Source organism: Mauremys mutica, chromosome 2 (assembly GCF_020497125.1).
Source record: "Mauremys mutica isolate MM-2020 ecotype Southern chromosome 2, ASM2049712v1, whole genome shotgun sequence".
In the NCBI taxonomy this organism is placed as follows: domain Eukaryota; kingdom Metazoa; phylum Chordata; order Testudines; family Geoemydidae; genus Mauremys; species Mauremys mutica.
In genome coordinates this window covers 179,738,908-179,757,362 of record NC_059073.1, presented here as the reverse complement: position 1 = coordinate 179,757,362, position 18,455 = coordinate 179,738,908, and the positions used below count along the sequence as shown (strand labels likewise).

General features: G+C 43.1%; 1 protein-coding gene across 7 annotated transcripts in view; it reads left to right on the top strand.

The window, feature by feature from the left end:
- The window catches only part of COL15A1 (collagen type XV alpha 1 chain), a 328,870-nt gene that overhangs the window by 299,662 nt on the left and 10,753 nt on the right, over positions 1-18,455 (top strand). For all 7 annotated transcript variants that reach the window (XM_045005761.1, XM_045005760.1, XM_045005762.1 and 4 more), the window contains 4 exons: positions 4,544-4,633; positions 8,166-8,215; positions 10,376-10,486; positions 13,764-13,908. In XM_045005761.1, the coding sequence (XP_044861696.1) occupies positions 4,544-4,633; positions 8,166-8,215; positions 10,376-10,486; positions 13,764-13,908 (396 nt within the window). The remainder of the gene's footprint in view (positions 1-4,543; positions 4,634-8,165; positions 8,216-10,375; positions 10,487-13,763; positions 13,909-18,455) is intronic.

Below are 18,455 nucleotides of genomic sequence, written 5' to 3'. Positions count from 1 at the left end.
TACAAATTAGCAGCCTGTTGGCAGTGTTCAGCGTAGAGGCCAAAGAGTGAATGAGCCATGGGACTGAACTATCCTTTCTCTCAGAGCTGGTATCTCTTTACCAGGGATAAGACACATAGATGTGGCCGCGTGGGGTGAGGCTGCAGTCCCATTGTTATGTGTTCTCTGTCATAATCGGCTATAGAACTGTATGGAATATGCAGTCACACAATCAGTCCTCCTGTGCTCTGGGAACATCTCAACAGCAAACTCGAAGGCTAACCTGAAATTACTCCTATGGGAAGAAAACTGGATTGGTTGATTCCCAATTCAGCCAGCCCAGAAGAGCCCCAACTCCTGCCTGATGAATGCTGGTCCCACTGCTCTCACAGGTGACTGTGTGTGTTCTGAATGGCACAGAACATTCCTTTGGATCAGCCAGTCAGGGTGGGAAGCTCCTGCCTATGATCAGAGCTCCAGTCCCATTGCTTGGGCATCAACAGTGTAATCCATGAAGGTACTTAGGTACCTAAGTCCAGGGGCGGCTCTACGTTTTTGGCCGCCCCAAGCAGTCATGCCCGGGAGGAGCCCCGGAGCCGCGGGAGCAGCGGACCTCCCGCGGGCATGACTGCGGAGGGTCTGCTGGTCGCGCGGCTTGGCTGGACCTCCCGCAGCTGCGGACGGTTCGCAGGTCCGGCGGCTCCGCTGGAGCTGCCACAGTCATGCCTGCGGGAGGTCCAGCTGAGCCGCGGGACCAGCGAACCGTCCGCAGTCATGCCTGCGGCAGGTCCGGTCGTCCCGGGGCTCCGGTGGACCTCCCGCAGGCATGACTGCGGCAGGTCCGCCGGCCCAGCCTGCCGCCCACCCGGGAAAGGGCCGCCCCACGCGCGTGCTTGCCGCGCTGGGGTCTAGAGCCGGCCCTGCCTAAGTCCTGTTTTTAGGCACCACTCTGAGCCACAAAACTCCTGCCACCAAACCCTGTAGGTGCCTGAACTCACTCAACATCCAAGTTTTTTGCCTGTGGGCATACCCACTGCTGCCTCATTCTAGGCACCTATCTCCCATCTAAGCCTGGGAGTGATCCACATACTGGACGAAGAGAGGTGTTGGGTCTCCTAAGTCACATGTGGGGCCCAACCTGGTAGGCATTCAGATGAGTTCCTCCTTCTCCTCCCTCACAGCCCAGTGGGGGAGGAGAAGGGGGAAGGGCCTCTCTTATAACCCATGGTCCAGTGGTCAGAGTATTCATCCAGGATGTGGGAGGCCCCCAGTTCAAGTCCCATCCTCTTCCTGAGGGTGAGAAGAAATTTGAACAGAGACCTACCACTTCTCAGGTGAGTGCTCTCACCACTGGGCTCTAGTCATTCTAATGCTATCTCTGGCCCAATTAATATTTAATTAAAGTGGAACAACTTCAATAGGAGAGATTGAGGGAACCCCATATCAGAATAGTTCATAGCCTTGTGGTTAGACTACTCACAGGCAGAGGGGGGACTTGAACCAGGGGGTATCTATCTCCATGAAATGGGTGGACTCAGCACATATCCCTCTAGTTAGCATCTCCCACTGGCTAGCTTAGGCTGCTCCCCACCTAGCCTGCTGGATTTGTGGATTGCAGTTTGAAGTGTCTATCTCTCCCCATTCAGTGTATTGGGAACACAGACACCTAGCTTGGGCTATGTCTACACTCCTGCCTATGTCAGCAAAACGTATGTCGCTCAGGGGTGTGAATATTCCACCTCCCTGAGCGACATAAGTTACATGACATAAGTGGTAGTGTGCACAGCACTGTGTCAGTGGGAGAGCTTCTCCAGCCGACATAGCTTATGCTGCTCACAGGGGTGGGGTTTATGCTGACAGGAGAGCTCTCTCTTTCCTGTCAGCTCAGACAGTCTTCACCAGATGCGCTGCAGCAGCACAGCTGTACCAGAACAGCTGCGCCACTGCAGGACTGTATGTGTAGACATGGCCTCAAGCTTTGTGGATTGCAGTGTTTTTCCTGTGATTTTTCTCTGCACCTAAAAATTAAGTTTGGCAATGCCTAAGTCCCTTTGTGGATCTGTGCCAAAGTAAATATCATAGACAGGATCAACCCCTCCTTAGAGCAGGAATCACTGCAAATTACCCCTGAAGAGATTTTTGAAAAGGAGAGATCAAACCCCCAAAATCTCTTTCACTTGCAAGGGAAAGAGTGTTTGAACCTTTCTGGGGAGACAGAAGAAATTCTCCCCTTCCCTTCACTCTGTAGGAGAATGAGGTGAGACCTATTGAAGAGAAGATAATTTTCCAAGGCAGAGAGAGAGAGAGAGAGAGAAGTGTAGACATCCCCAGGGAGGGAAACAATGGTGAAGGGAGACAGATTAACAGGGAGGGAATGGTACATATTGCACCCTCCTGCAGAAGTGCCCTTGGGAGGACGACATTAGGCCAGGAAGCTCTGCAAGCATCACAGGTGGGGGATTCCTTTAGTTGCTCCCCCTTAGTGGAGAGGGATTTCAGGGATAATGGAGGAGGAAGGAATGTCAAACCTGTAGAGTCCAGCGATGAACAGGAAACTGTGCAACAGACTTTAGTCTCTGGGTCTAAGCCCCTTCCAGCCACACTGCTGGCACTACTCCCTCTTGGCAGCAGACATGGGCCTTGTACTTGGAGAACATTCCACCGAGTCCGTTCCCATCCCTTCCATCTCAGCTCCCAAAAAGAGCCTCAACTCCTGTCCTCCATGGCATTTTGCATTGCTAATCTGATCTTTGAATCTTGCACACCATGAGTGTAACCAAAAATAGCCCATTAATTGTGCCCAATTGTCCATTAATTGTGTCCGATAGGCATTAAAATTGGTCCAAATCATAATTGGAGATAGACCAATCTCCTAGAACTGGAAGGGATCTTGAAAGGTCAACAAGTCCAGCTCCCTGCCTTTGCTAGCAGGACCAAGTACTGATTTTTGCCCTAGATCCTTAAGTGGCCCCTTCAAGAACTGAACTCACAACCCTGCGTTTAGCAGGCCAATACTCAAACCACTGAGCTATCCCTCTCCCCTCATTTGAACCTGTGTGGGGAGACCCCAATGGATTTCTAGTCCATCGCCTTAACCACTCGGCCATGACTACTAATAACCCCCAAAGGCTGAGAGCCACCCTCCCTGCAGACCCTCTCAAGGGGATGAATATTCCCATAAAGGGAAGGGTTTGGAATGCATTTTCCCCACCAGCCCCTGCAGGGATTCCTCAGTCCCCATTAAACACTACTCTGGGTGTGCACAGGAAGGGGGCATTGGTGCAGCCATGCAGGCAGAGCCCAAGCAAGACGGAGGTGGTTTCTGCACCAGCCTCAGATACAGATGCAATGTGTGTAAATTATAAAAGAGGCCGTGGGATCTGTGTTAATATGGATCCAGTGGCACTAATACACTGCACAACTGGAGTGTAGGGTTTCAATGGCTACTCCAGCCCATAAACTGGAACTGTGAAGAGTGGCCATGGAGAGGACTGCACTGTAGCCCCATGCCTTGTCTCTGGATTTCAGGAGTGAACTTCACTGCCGTACCTCCTGCCCGTCACTCAGCATAGGAACCCTGCACTTTGCACCTGTGTAGCCATTTACACCTGGCAAAGTAGCTGTAAAATGCAACCACGTGAGAATGGAGTTATTTGACACCCACTTTGCTCAGGTGTAAGTGACTACATAAGGGGCACTGTGGTGGGGAATCCAGCCTGAAAAGTCCCATTATGTGGGAGTGAATGTCACCCACTGGTATCAGATCCATTGAGTAAGAAGAGTGCCATGTTGTCTAGTCACCTGACAGGGTAGAACTGCAATTGAAACTGGAGGTGGGGAGCAAATACATGGAAGAGAGGATGCAAACTCAACATTGATTTGGGTGCAGGTCTACCCCTTCCCCCACACTCTCCTGCCCCACCTGGTAAGGAAATCTTGCTAAAAGTTTTTATATTCTCTGAAAGAATATTGTTTTTTTTCCTCATTAGTCACACTCACTTATCACAGGCAATGAATTGTAAATAGTTTTGTTGGCCTCAACAGAAGTCATTATTTATTGCTCTGTGATAAGAAATTCAGATGCCTGAGTGATGAAGCTGCTGGAGATACACCTCTACCCTTTGATAGTGCTTTCTCTACAGTACTCTTAGGATGGCAGACCACATCAAGAAGGTATCTCAGCTGGGGTGCTCTCTGGCTTTGGCTTACTTCAGGCAGGCCCGGGTCCCTCAAGAGGGGGAGAGATCTCAAGACAGAGACAGCCTTACAGAGGGGTTATTTCAGGTTCTTGAGGCAAAGAGGAAATGGCAGTCCTTTGAAATGCCATGGGAAGGGAGAAGGCATCAGTAGCTAGTAAACAGTTATGGGGAAAGCTGGGGAAGCTTGTAACAAGGGAAAGGAGCCTCTAAGTTTGAATAAACGTGTTTAGAATCCGTTCCCAGAACTTTTGTGGTTGGCCCATCACTAACACAGTGTCTGTCACACCATATTTGAAAATGATACTTTGCAATAACTTTCATTTGCTAAGAATGCATTTCATTTTCTGGCAATATTTTTATGGCAGGTATAAAAGGCGAACCAGGCTCGTGGGGACTGCATGGCCCACCAGGCTTAAAAGGTGAAAAAGGAGAGAGAGGCTCACCTGGACTACCAGGTATTATGAGTATGATTGTAGAGCACTATATGTACTTTTCAAGTGGGTTTATTTTAAGAGATGCAAAATATCTAATACATTTTAAAAGTCATATTTATTTCCTGTGCCAAACCAGGTGTTTAACTTAATCACAGTTTATTAAGGCCCTGATTCCGCAGGGTACTTAAGTACATGGCTAACTTTAAGCACTGGCATAGTCCCACATCTGTTTGAAGTTAGGTATGTACTTAGATTCCTTGCTGAATTTGGGCATAAATCAATAAACCCTATAATATTATGGGAAACATCATCATCTTATTTGTGATTTTTTTTCAAATAAATGTTTAGAACTATCTGGATTGTCACAACGTGTTAAAGTGGTTTGAAGGACACCAAGTCCTTTTATTTGCCTGGCATTGTCAGCCAATTGTGATGAAGTCTAGTGCCACATAATTATTGGCATCTGTGTTCAGTACAAACATTTATTTGTCTTGATTATCAAAAGTATTGACAATGATAGCAGTTAATGGGGCCTGGAAACATCCTAACAGGAGTTGCCCACTAAGGATTTATTTTTATGGGAGAATTTGATATATATAGCTAATACATTTAAATTAGGTGAGTTAGATTGTTGTAAGCTTCTTGGGGCAGGGACTTTTTGTTCTATGTGTCACATACTGTACAAACAATGTGGTCTTTGTCTAGGGCTCGTAGGCAAATCTTTTCAGCCAAGGTTGCTGTTGTATTTCATAAAGTCTTCCTGTTTGTGCCCGTTTTAATTACTAACTAGTTAGAAAAAAATCAAAAAATGGAAAAGTTATATGGATGGACATTAGAAATAGGGAAACATAAAAGGAGCACTGTAGACATTAAGAAATATTTTCATGTGTGGTACTTATAATATTTCAGGCCTTCAATCCAGAGCTTTAGTTTTGTAACTTAAAATAACTTTACAGTTGTTATTTTCCAGAGGGCAGCTCTTCACACTAAACTTCTATTTTGACTTTTTGCCCCTCACGCTAACCTTTCTGCTGATCTGTATCACATGCTTCTAAAAAGTTTGGAGGGGCTCCCCAAACATCAGCCAGCTTTTAAAATGCAGGAACTGGGTACTTCAAAGGAAAACTAAGGCTACGTCTACAATACCTGCCGGATCGGTGGGTAGTGATCGATCTATTGGGGATCGATTTAACGTGTCTAGTGTAGACGCGATAAAATTGATCCCCGATCGCTCTACCGTCGACTCTGGAACTCCACTGCGCCGAGAGGTGGAAGCGGAGTCGATGGGGGAGCAGCAGCAGTCGACTCGCTGCCGTCCTCATGGCCAGGTAAATCAACCTAAGATACGCCGACTTCAGCTACGTTATTCACTACGTAGCTGAAGTGGCGTATCTTAGGTCGACCCTCCCACACCCCAGTGTAGACCTGTCCTAAGAAAAAATCCTGTTTTATGAGCTACCCTACTCACACTACTTCTCACACCCACATTTTATTAAATTTATTAAATTCATTAATGTTTTGACGGACAATCACAATGATATCATGTTCCACATACTTGTGATGTGTTTTCGGACTCTCACCGGAGATAAAGTGGGGTGAACATTACACCTTCGTTATGGTCAGGATATCACTTCCTCTAGTCTGAAGACAGAGTTCATCTTTGTTCTCTAAAGAACAAAGGTCTATTTACTTAGCCTGCCTAGAGAATCCAACTGACCTTGTTGGGTTTCAGATTTTGCTAAAGGAAAGCACCACACAGTTGGTGGCCCATTCTGTTGTTGCCCTAGTAGAACATTACCATCATTTTTTGTTCTTGATCATTATAGCAGCCTAAGTATCCTCTCCCTATAAGTCATCCTTATAGGTCATATTGGTCTGACAGATGAAGTGCATGAGATAGAGATTAGAGTGGTGATGGTGGAAGTTGTGCTATGAGTTAGCTCAATTGAGCACAGAGAGTTTTCAAAGCTGTGTAAACAGCATGGACAGTTGTAGCTCTTCTGCTGTAGCATCTTCAGAGTTCCAATCATGACAATCACATGGTGAACCATGGCTTTGTTTGCTCAGAAATGTTGTGGAAAATTTTTTATCTAACTTAACCCGATAGATTTTGTTTGTGAATACCAGTCTGGCTGCCTTCATACTTGCAGATACTTGTCTGGAAGGGACAAAAGCAACATCTGTATGAAATGAATGAATTTACAAAAACAATGAGAAGTCTGGTGGCACCTTAAAGACTGTTAGAGGGAGGGATAGTTTGTTAGAGGGAGAGATAGCTCAGTAGTTTGAGTATTGGCCTGCTAAAACCCACGGTTGTGAGTTCAATCCCTAAGAAGGCCACTTAGGGATCTGGGGCAAAAATCAGTATTTGGCCCTGCTAGTGAAGGCAGGGGGCTGGAGTCAATGACCTTTCAAGGTCCCTTCCAGTTCTAGGAGATTGGTTTATCTCTTATTATTACTAACAGATTTTATTTGGGCATAAGTTTCGTGGTTAAAAAATCCACTTCTTTTTTCACTTCTATTTTTCACTTCTGTTTTCACTCCATGCATCTGAAGAAGTGGGATTTTTACCCATGAAAGCTTATGGCGAAATAAATCTGTTAGTCTTTCAGGTGCCACCAGACTCCTCGTTGTTTTTGTGGATACAGACTAACATGGTTACCCCTCTGATACATGAATGAATTTGACTTTGTCTCACTGAAATTCCAGATGTTCTGTGGAACCCAATAGCTCTTATCGTGCCTGATCCAGTGCCCACAAAAGTCTATAGGAGCCTTTCAATTTACTTCAGTGGACTTTGTGTTAGTCCCCTGGGTGTTAAAATCAAGCAGAGTATTGATTTTGTATTGGGTGTATGTTTAGCAGAGAACATTAGTGCTTCCTCATTGGAAAACAAGGTGCCACCTTCCGTCACAGAAGCAGTTGTTAAGCTTTTTCTCAAAAGAGAGCCGGAGAGGTACTTTTACTGCCTTTCTGAAGCGTGGTATGTTTTAATTTATGAATGAATAACTAGATGGTGCCATATATTCCATTAGGATTTGATTGAATACACTTCCCTGCAATTTGTTTGAATTCAATTAATCTTCTAAACTGTTAGCCCTAATTTAAACTGATTAAAATACATCAGGGAATTCTAAGTATCTCTTTGAAACAAGTCCATCATGTTGCTGTTGAGCACTGCAAAAAAAAAAAAAAGGTTATTTCTCAAACCTACACAAAAACAGCAGAGCGAGAGCATAAAAACAAAATACTGACTCTGTAGTCTCAGGTTATCTAACCATCACCAGAGCATAAGCACAGTCTCACTGACACCAGCCCAGCAGTGATGCTGGCATACGGACCATATGTTGGCTTTTGCTACAGTAAAACTGAGGGGAAACAAATGTTTGCCACATTAAAAAGGTCAAGATGATTATGGAGAAGAGTTATATTTTAAACTTCTAGAATAATACAGATAATGGCCTTCTAAAATGGAAATTATGGATAATTTAGCCCTTTTAAAATGGAAAGTACAGATGATTTTTGCACTAAAATAATGTACTTGATTTTTCAGGTCCTCCTCTGCCTTCAGCATATTTCAGCCACTTTGTTAACAGCATGAAGGTAATTACTTCCCATGTGTATCTTAGTTCTGTTCAGCTTTTTTAACCCTATATTTTAATATGCATTAAATATAAAACAAATACTAACATACAAGTGGAATACACACAATAATTGATTTATACCAGAAATTACAAATTACCGGTAATATATTATGCAATTATTCAGATTAATAGGTGAATAAACAAGTTATCATATTACTATATAATATGCCAAAAGTAAACAAAGGAGGTTACTAATGTACAAAGTATTAGCTGGGTTTTACTGCTAAGTAGTTTCTTTTCACAAATTGTATTAAAATGAATCATACTTTGTCATTATCTACTTTAAATCTCCTCTATATTTCTCAAACTCTTTCATACCAACAATGGAGTGAGAAAACTTTTGCTTTCAAAAAGACTGTTAGAGCAAACATAGCTACATTTAATACATGAAAAATCAGTTTTGTACAGACTGCCTGTTATTCCTTCTCCCAGACTCGCTGATGGTTTTCTCTGTAGGATGGGAGAAGTACAAGGAACAGTCAGTGTCGATAATTTTGTGTTGTCTCTTCTTCCATCCTACCTCCTTCCCTTTCTCTGCCCCCATAGGCACTAATCCTTGCTCTTCTACACACCTTCAAATATCTGCTCTGCTTTTGTGAAGTTTGAAGTCTGCTTTTTCACTGACTGCAGGAAAGGGGATGGAGCCAGTACAAACCATTTTACAGCCTTAATAAAATAAAGGGTCTGTTGGGAGCCAACAGTTCTGACTCCATTTATTTGTTCTCCAAAATGGCTTATTAAGGAAAACCATCTGATCCAGACCTCCCAGTTTCAGCATTCATCTGTCCTCCCACTATGGATTACTTTATGTGCTTGAATTGAATAGGATTGGAATATTAATTTAAAATGCTTTTATTTTGCTCTAACTGAATTAGAGCTATTATATCCTGTCTTGTATCAATATAAGATTTCTAGTATAATGTAATCAGAATATTGCATAGTGATATCTCCAGAAGAAATTAAATCAAAATGTTATGTAATGGTATAACCAATCCCCTTGAAAGATTATTATAGAGGAGGTTTGCTATCAGATTTTCTTCCTGCTCAACCATTTATATTTTCTTTGGTGTAATGTGTAGCCTGCATCAACTCAAAGAGAGAAATTTTCCCCCTTGGATAGGATGTGGCTTATTTGATTTAACAGAATAATATCTCCACCTTAAACAGATGCTTTCATCTATAAAGTGCTGTTTTGGCATTTGTCCCCCCATCTACAGAACGAGATGCCATACAGCAAGCTTCACAACTCCATTTACCAGGAAGCAAGAGGGGAAAATCTGTCAATCACAAAAGCTATAAGTAGCTGGGCTGCTCATTCCTTTCCCCGAGTCTGGTTTGCCACCTGTCCTGGGACTGAGTAATTCTTGCTCAGTTTTCTGCTGCTTCTAGTTACAATCTTATTTCTCAGAAGGAAGAAATAAGGAAGACCAAGAGGAGGGTAGAGAGAAAACAAGCATGTTACAGAACTACAGAAAGAAAATAATGAGAGACTAGAACGTCTGCTGATCTGGCTCTTATTCAGCAGGAAGAATAACAACTTTCTATTTCAAGGCTCTTCTTGTCATTCCTTCTCTCAGACTCACTGATGCTCTTCTCTGTAGGATGGGAGAAGAGAAGTACAAAAGAAAATCATGTGCCAATATTTTGTGTGTCATCTCTTCTCCCATCCTACCTCCTTCACTTTTTTTCCACCTGTCTACAGTAATCCTTGCTTTTCTACACATCTTTAAATATCAGCTCTATTTTTGTGACGTCTGTAGTCTGCTTTTTCAGTGACTGAAGGAAAGGGAGTGGAGCCTGGCTCTTTGCACCTCCTGTGACTTTTGCCTCCAGCTTTCTGGTGGATGGAGGTATAATTGCAGCAGGGAATCTTGTTTTGAAGGATAGCAGGAGGAGAACTACAATAAACACAATTTGCCCTACCTAATTTTCTCCTCTCTGTGTGGGAGAAGTAGATTATTTGTTTTCATTATACATCACTGGGGAAGGGAGTCATATCAAAAAGCAGATTTTAAGCTCATTGTATCCTGTATTGAGATTTTTAGTGTAACTTTATGGGATCAATAGCAGGTTCCAATCCTGTTTCAACTTAATTTTTTTAAATGCTTTTTCTTCTAAGGGTGAGAAAGGAGACACTGGCGAAACTGGCTTCAAAGGGGAAAAAGGAGAACCAAGTGGAGGGTTCTTTATGTCAGGGCCTCCTGGACCCCCTGGAAGACCAGGACTAGTTGTAAGTGATGCAGTCTGTCTTGCAACAGAAATGTACATGGGCATTTTCTCATTCCAGTAAGGACTAAATAAACACAAAAAACAAACTAGGGAAATGTGGTCTACATGAAATTACTATAAAATGGGTGCACAACTAGTTGAAAGAATATACTCAGAGTAATTATCAATGGTCCACTGTCAACCTAGGAGGGCATATCTAATGGGATCCCACAGGAGTCAGTCCTGGGTCCAGTACTATTCAATATTTTCATTAATAACTTGGATAATGGAGTGGAGAGTATGTTTATAAAATTTTTAGATAACACCAAGCTAGGAGGGGTTGCAAGCACTTTGGTGGAAAGGATTAGAATTCAAAATGACCCTGATAAATTGGAGAATTGATCTGAATTCAACAAGATGAAATTTAAAAAATGACAGTGCAAAGTACTTCACTTAGGGAGGAAACATCCAGTGCACAATTACAAAATGAGGAATAGTTGGCTCAGTGGAGTAATGCTGAAAAGGATCTTAGGGGTATAGTGGCTGAATATGAGTCAACAATATGAGGAAATTACAGAAAAGGTTAATATTCTGCGTGTATTAAGAGGAGTGTTGTATGTAAGACATGGGAGGTAACCATTCCACCTTACTCTGCACTGATGAGGTCTCAGCTGGAGTACCGTGTACAATTCTGAGCACTGCAGCATAGAAAAGATATGGACAAGATGTAGAGAGCGTCCAGAGGAGAGCAACAAAAATGATAAAAGGTTTAGAAAACCTGACCTGTGAGGAAAGGTTTTAAAAAAATTGGACATGTTTAGTCTTGAGAAAAGAAGACAGGGGGTGTGGCGGGGACCAGATAAGTGTTCAAATATGTTAAAGGCTGTTATAAAAAGGGCAGTGATGAACTGCTCTCCATGTCCACTGAAGGTAGGACAGGAAGTAATGGGCTTAATCTGCAGCAAGGGAGATTTAAATTAAATATTAGGAAAAACCTTCTAACTCTGAGGGTAGTTAAGCTCTGGAACAGGCTTCCAAGGGAAGTTGTGGAATCCCCATCATTGGAGGTTTTTAAGAACAGCTTGGACAAACTCCTGTCATGAATGGTCTAGTTTACTTGATCCTGTCTCTATGCAGGGGGCTGGATTTGGTGACTTCGTGAGTTCTCTTACAGCCCTAAATTTCTATGATGTCAGTGACTTTTGTTGATGGTTTTGTTTGTTTGTTTTTTGGACTAACTACAAAAGTTAAAGTAGGTAAGATTCTGAAAATCCTCTTCTCTGAAGCCCCAGACCTGCAAACACTTAGGTACATGGGTAATATTTAATGCAGGCAAGCAGCCCCATAGAAGTTGATAGGAATACTCATGTGAGTAAAGTTAGGCACGTGCATAAAATTTCCAGGTTTGGGGCCTAAATCAGACCACTGAACAGATTTAAAGTGAGCTACAGATTTATTTGTGGTAAAAATTGCAATTCATACTTAGTAACTGAATTAAGAACTAGGCTAAATCAAAGGAGAACTGTATCCAACAGGTTCAGTGTGGGGAGAACCTCTCTCATTACACTGTCTGAATTTACAAAGACTATTGCCTCTTTTGGGCACATTGACCAATAAAGGGTAAGAATAAAAATATATAGTAATTTGTCAGTGGCAGCATTCTCAGCAGAAGTCCTTCAACTTTGTAGCTGGTCAGAGAGAGCCTTTGTTACACACTGCAAGATCTACTTGTTTGTTCAGGTTTTTCGTTGAAAGATGGCTGGGGGAGTGTTTTGTTTGGAAGCTGTCTTTCTAGGTTGTAAAATCACACTATGCTATGTGTGATTTTATATTTCCGTACATATGCCTAAATGTGTATAGCTATGTGTATTTTAGAAGTTTAAAAATAAATACAAATAAAATTAGTGTGACTTGCATATAGGATTTATTCACAATATTAAATATACACGTTTTAATATCATCTGTGGTAATTAAGTTGCCAGACAAAACAGATTTAACATTTTGCTTTGTTGCCTGAATTAGCTACATCAATAAGTAGCTTCATAATACCAATAACATAAATTAAGATATGTATGATGTTACTGGTTATATCATCATAAAGGGCAAAATAATCAGTACAGAAATAATATAGTGTCCATATTGAAAAATGTTGGCCATCTAGTTAACTAACATTTTCTAACATAACTAACATCCAGTGCTCCAAAACCATTAATGAACAATCCCTTGTGTATCAGTCTGAACAGTTCCTATACAATTCAGCTGCTTTGTAATCTGTCTAGGTTTTTATCCTGTGTTATTCACCATAAAAATCAGCATTAGAAGCAGTTTTGCTAATCCCCAGGTGGATGGCGCCTGTTAATTGGCTAATGTATGGGATTTGCTAGGTTCCATTAGTGATAATTGTGCCAGAAAAGAAGGAAGGTTTGTGGCAACTAGGAAGGAGTGCCAGGATAGGACCCTTGCCTGCAGTGAGTCCTGAATTATCCCATTTGACTCTACTGGGATCTGCTCCCCCTGCACCAGTCTGTTGTCTGGCAGAGAAATGCTTTGCCTGACGAACAGCAGAAACTGGGTGACACATCAACTGCAGCAGACAATGACCAGGCATTTCAGACACATGGCCCCAACCTGTTCCATATATGCAGGCTGGCCTGAAGGATGTGTGGGAGAGGGGTTGAAGATGCATGGGGATCATGATGCTCCCTGCCAAATTGCAGGATTCCCTATTCTGGCACTCATAAATTGGGAGGCTAGGTAGATGGGGTCTGTTGTTTTTTTTTAAGAAGGGAGAGGGCAAGGTGAGGAATGGGGTAGAAGGCTGGGATACTGTTGCAATGTGGGAGGCACTCAGGGTGAGTCATGTATCCTTAGGGCTAAAACCTTCTCACAGGCATCATGAGACAATCTTGACACTATTTTAAGTATATCAAACATGGAGTGACCTTACATGTGCACTGGCAGTTCAGGTGCATGGTGAATAGTGTACAGCATTAGGGGGGAAATCAGATACTCGGAGCAGATCCAAGAACCTGGGCCAAGATTTTCAGAAAGCATTGTAAAAAATTAGGCTCTAAACCCATAGTTTAGGTACCTAAATAGTAAGATTTTCATTTTCTGTTGTCTTCAGTGAGAGCTTCTGAGTGCTCAGCATTTCTGAAAATCAGAACTACAGACTAAATTATGCCCAAATATGGGTTTGGGAGGCTAACTTCAGGATCTCGCTATTGAGGTCAGGGTGCTTACGCCATTGCTCATGTTTATCATTTTTGTGTTTAAACAATAGTCTCCTGCCTTGACAGGGGCCAAAGGGGGATTCAATTGTTGGGCCAAGAGGCCCCCCTGGGTTACCTGGCCTACCTGGATCTCCAGGGTATGGAATAGTTGGACCTCCCGGCCCACCAGGCCCTCCTGGACCCCCAGGACCTCCGGCGATATATGGCTCAGGTGAGGGAGCTCTGAACCTGCTTTTTCCTCCCTGTGTTTGTGTGTGCGCGTGCCTGCATCCCAGCTTAGCCAGCCACTGTCTTCCAGAGCCTACCCTGTCCCCATCCAACCCATCTGCCTACCCTGTCCCTGTAACCACATCTGCTGTTCAACAGAATTATCAGACACAACTTGTTGGGGAAGAGTCAACACAGTTTTTGTAAAGAAAAGCCCTGCCTCCCTAATCTGTTAAAATTATCTGAGAGAGTCTACAAGCATGTAGATAAGGATGATCCCCTTGGTATTATGTACTTGGATTTTCAGAAAGCCTTTGGCAAGGTCCTTCACCAAAGGCTCTTAAGAAAACTAAGTAGCCATGAGATAAGAGGGAAGGTTCTTTTATGGATTATTAACTGGTTGAAAGATAGGAAACAAAGGGTGGGAATAAATGGTCAGTTTTCACAACTGAGCGAGGTGAACAGTGGGGTCTGTAAGGAGCTGTACTGGGCTGTTACAGAGGGATCTCTCAAACCTGGGTGACTGGGCAGCAAAATGGCAGACGAATGTCAACATTTTAAGTGCAAAGTAATGCACACTGGGGGAAAAAAATCCCAACTATACGTATACAATGATAGGGTCTAAAGCAGCTCCTACCACCCAAGAAAGAGATCTTGGAGTCACCCTGGATAGTTCTCTGAAAACTTAGGTTCAGTGCATAGCAGCAGTCAAAAGGGCTACCTGAGTTTTAGGAACTATAAGGAAAGGGATAAAAAATAAGACAGAAAATATCATCATGCTGCTATATAAATATATGGTATGCCCATACCTTGAATATTGTATCCAGTTCTGGTCACCGCATCTCAAAAAGGATATACGGGAACTGGTAAAGGTTCAGAGAAAGGCAAAGGTAATCAAGGGGATGGAACAACTTCAGTCTGAGGAGAGATTAAAAAATTAGGGCTGTTCAGCTTGGAAAGGAGACGACTAAAGGGCGGTATGATGGAAGTCTATAAAATCATGAATGATATGGAAATGTCAATAGCAAAGTGGTGTTTACCTTTTCACATGTACAAAAACCAGGGGTCACCGAATGAAATGAATAGGCAGCAGATTTAATACAAACAAGGGGAAGTTATTTTTCACACAATGCACAACTAATGTGGAACTCGTTGCCATGGGATTTTGTGATGGCCAAGGTATAACTGGGTTAAAAAAAAAAACTGGTTAGGTTCATGCAGGGTAGGTCCATCAATGACTATTAGCCATGATGGTCAGGGATACAGTCCCATGCTCAGGGCCACCTTAAACCTCTGGTTACCAAAAGCTGGGAGTGGAAGACATGAGTGAATTACTCCATAATTGCTCTGTTCCGTACAGTCCCCCTGAAGCTGTGGTCCAGCCCATTGTCAGAGACAGAATATTGGGCAACTTGGGTCATGGTCTGACCCAGCATGGAAGCTCTTATATTTTTCTGCATTTGAGACAGGCTGCTTCCTTCTCCTCCACACTGACTGAGCTCCAGCAGGGGGAGGGTGACATGGAGAGCACAGAAGAGATGGTCACTCTGCTCTCCATTCCACTGCCTGGTTCCACAGCTTCTCTCAGCAGCCAGGCTTACATACGTTTGCAGGGGGAACTGCAGGGAAATTCTGCTCAGTCCAGGGCTGGAGCATAATCCGCGAGTTCGGCCCTGGCAGGGCATGCTCAGTGGAAATGGAATGTTTGGAGAATTTTGTTGTCAAACATCAACTGGAAACTTTCATAGGCTTTATAACTTGGCACATTTTCACAGGGCCAGAAAAAGGATGATGCCTTCTGCCAAATTTAAGGTTCCAGCTCATAAACATGGAGGCACTACAGCTTCTGAGTAAAACAGTTGTAAGAATTTTTTAACATAGGCAAAACGCACACATTTTCAGTTTTCACACCTTTGTTGGGTTTGAGTGTACTAGATTAGCACAGAGACAAAATGTGGCCCATATATTCACACACGAGGGAGGAGTTTTGTAACTCACTTTAGACTGCAGCTCAGCAACTCCAAACTTGCAGAGGTACTTCCTTAGGGGTTTTATTGCCGTAACCAAGTGTCATGATTTGGAGCTGGCTGAACTTTTGACCCCTCTAAAGTCTCTTTGAATGTACAGAGGACAGTCTGCTTGATTACATCTATTCTGGGGTGGTATCCTGCCATTCTGGGTCCTGTACCCTGTGCACTGACTATGACTCTTCAGCAGGCCTGACTGGGCTTGAGTCCTGCAGTTCTTCTCTTTGGGAGCTGTGACTAGTGTGTGAAGATGAGCCAAAACAGCCTTTTAAACCACCAAGCATTGTTTAGTCTCAACAGATGGAACACTGCATAACAAGAGCAAAGGGTCAGTAACACAACAACCAGCCTACGCGCATATCTTTCTTACCCAAACCTTACATAGGCCTAGCTTATCCAGACACCCCAGCACCTGGGGGCTGGGATTCAGCCCGTTTCCCCTCGTGTCTTACCCCTTCTTCAGGGGCAGACCTTTACTGAACCTGGTCAAGCCAATTTATGCAGCCCGGCAGGGAATCAGGGATAGACTTCCAAGCAGTTGGCTCTCTGAATTGCAATATAGTTATCTGTAGATGGGTGGCTATCAGAAGTGTTTGTCTGCTTTTCTGTCTGAATTAACCCTTGGTAAGATAGCAAATACTATATCAAACACACAGAGATAAACAATATTCATAAAATATTACAGGCAGCTACCATGTCCTCCACATCAAGCACTTCTTGAAATTGCTTAAGACCCAGTCAAACTAAACAAAACATTCCAGACAATTGCTGGGTGTGTTCCTTCCCTAGACTGTTCTGCCACTGACCTCAGTCTCCCTCCTACGCATCTTCTTCTTTGCTTTATTAAGCAAACTGATGAATGTCCATTTAGTAAATCTGAATGGAGCCCAGGCATGAGTTTGTCTCCTTTTAATTAGGCTCCTAGTTAGCCATGTCAAAATTCCCACATGCTGTAATGTGGAAGACAGGAAAGGCTAAACTACTGAATGCTGGGTTTGAATCAAGCCTCTGTCCCCTGCCACAGGCACATAACAGTTGGTCTAAAAAGATCCCCACAAGTGCACCAGAATGATGACTCTGTAGATTGTAAAGATGGTTCCAAGGTTACATGAGATTTAATTAAAAACGTATTTTGGAAATGTTAATGGCACTAAACTGCCACAGGGGATGCTTTGTTCTTCCATTAACACACCATCATCACATGCTTTTATACACTAATAAAACAAGCCCTGGAGCGTGTTAATGCACTGGTGATATGGCTTTCTGAATTTTAGGGGTCTTTTTTAAACTACTTTTTAAAAATGTTTTTATGATGTTATATTTAGCACAAACTAGTTCAGACTGGAAGGATACAAGACTATAGTAGAAACAAGACATTAGTGACTTTTTCTTTAATAACTATTTGGTGTAATTTTTAACTTTTTTTTCACAATTAACTGATACCCTTCTCCCTTCATTGTGAACCAGATCCCTGTCCCACTGAAGTCATCAGAAGCAGGATTGGGCCCTTTCCTCTGTGCCTTTTCTTTTGTTCTTCCTCCCATGTAATAGCAGAGACACTCAGTAAACCTTCCTGAAGGCTGTGGATAAATAAACAGGAGTGGGACATTGTGTTAAGTGCAGCCACCTACCCTCACCAGATCTTCTCAAAGAGACAATCAGAGAAAATTATTGCATGACATTTCTCCTTCAGCTTTTAAACACCATGTGCCGACGTTGTGCACGTTACATTCATTTGCAGAGTTGCCAGCATTTGGGGAAAAAAATCAAGCTACAGATTTCCAGATAAGCTGGGAATTGTGGGAGCAGTTGTGTCTGGGAGCTGCTGCTGGTCTTTGTATGCATTCTGAGAAGTGCTGAAAACGTAAGTGAAATTGTCACCAGGGTGCCTGGGAGTGCCAGGCTTCCAGACACTCAGATTAATCTGGAAAACTGTCCCTTGACTATAAAAGTTATTCCTTCCCACCTTATTCCATCCCTCAGCATAATTGTGCTCCCCACTACACCACTTATCCTGCCCACATCACCCCTATCATGCTCTCCCTTGTGCCCCCTCAACCTTTCTTTGTCCTCCCTCTCTCGCTTGTTTTTTCCTTTCCAAGGAGGCGCCTACCTCTTACCATAGGATCTGTCTAACATGGTGGTTTGTTACCATCCTAGAGCATGGATTCTCCAGTTCAGATACCTTCATCTCCGCTTCAGTGGAAGGAGCTGCCTTGAGCTCCCACTGGGAACCACTGACACACAGCCCGCAGGGATTATTTGTAGCCTTCCAAACCTATGAGCAACTTCAAACAACCACTAATATATGATCAACCTGCCAGAGAAATATTTCCTCCTTTCTCTGCTACATGTGGAATTGTCACTCCAAAATACACCGGCCCAAGGATCGGGGTGAACAAATCTCAGTTCTAGAGCAGTGAGAAATCTTAAACCTGTCACAACTGAACAGTATTAGAAATGAAGGTTCATATCATTGTAAAAGAACGATTCTCAGCTCTCCCATAGGAGGTGCCAGTTTCTT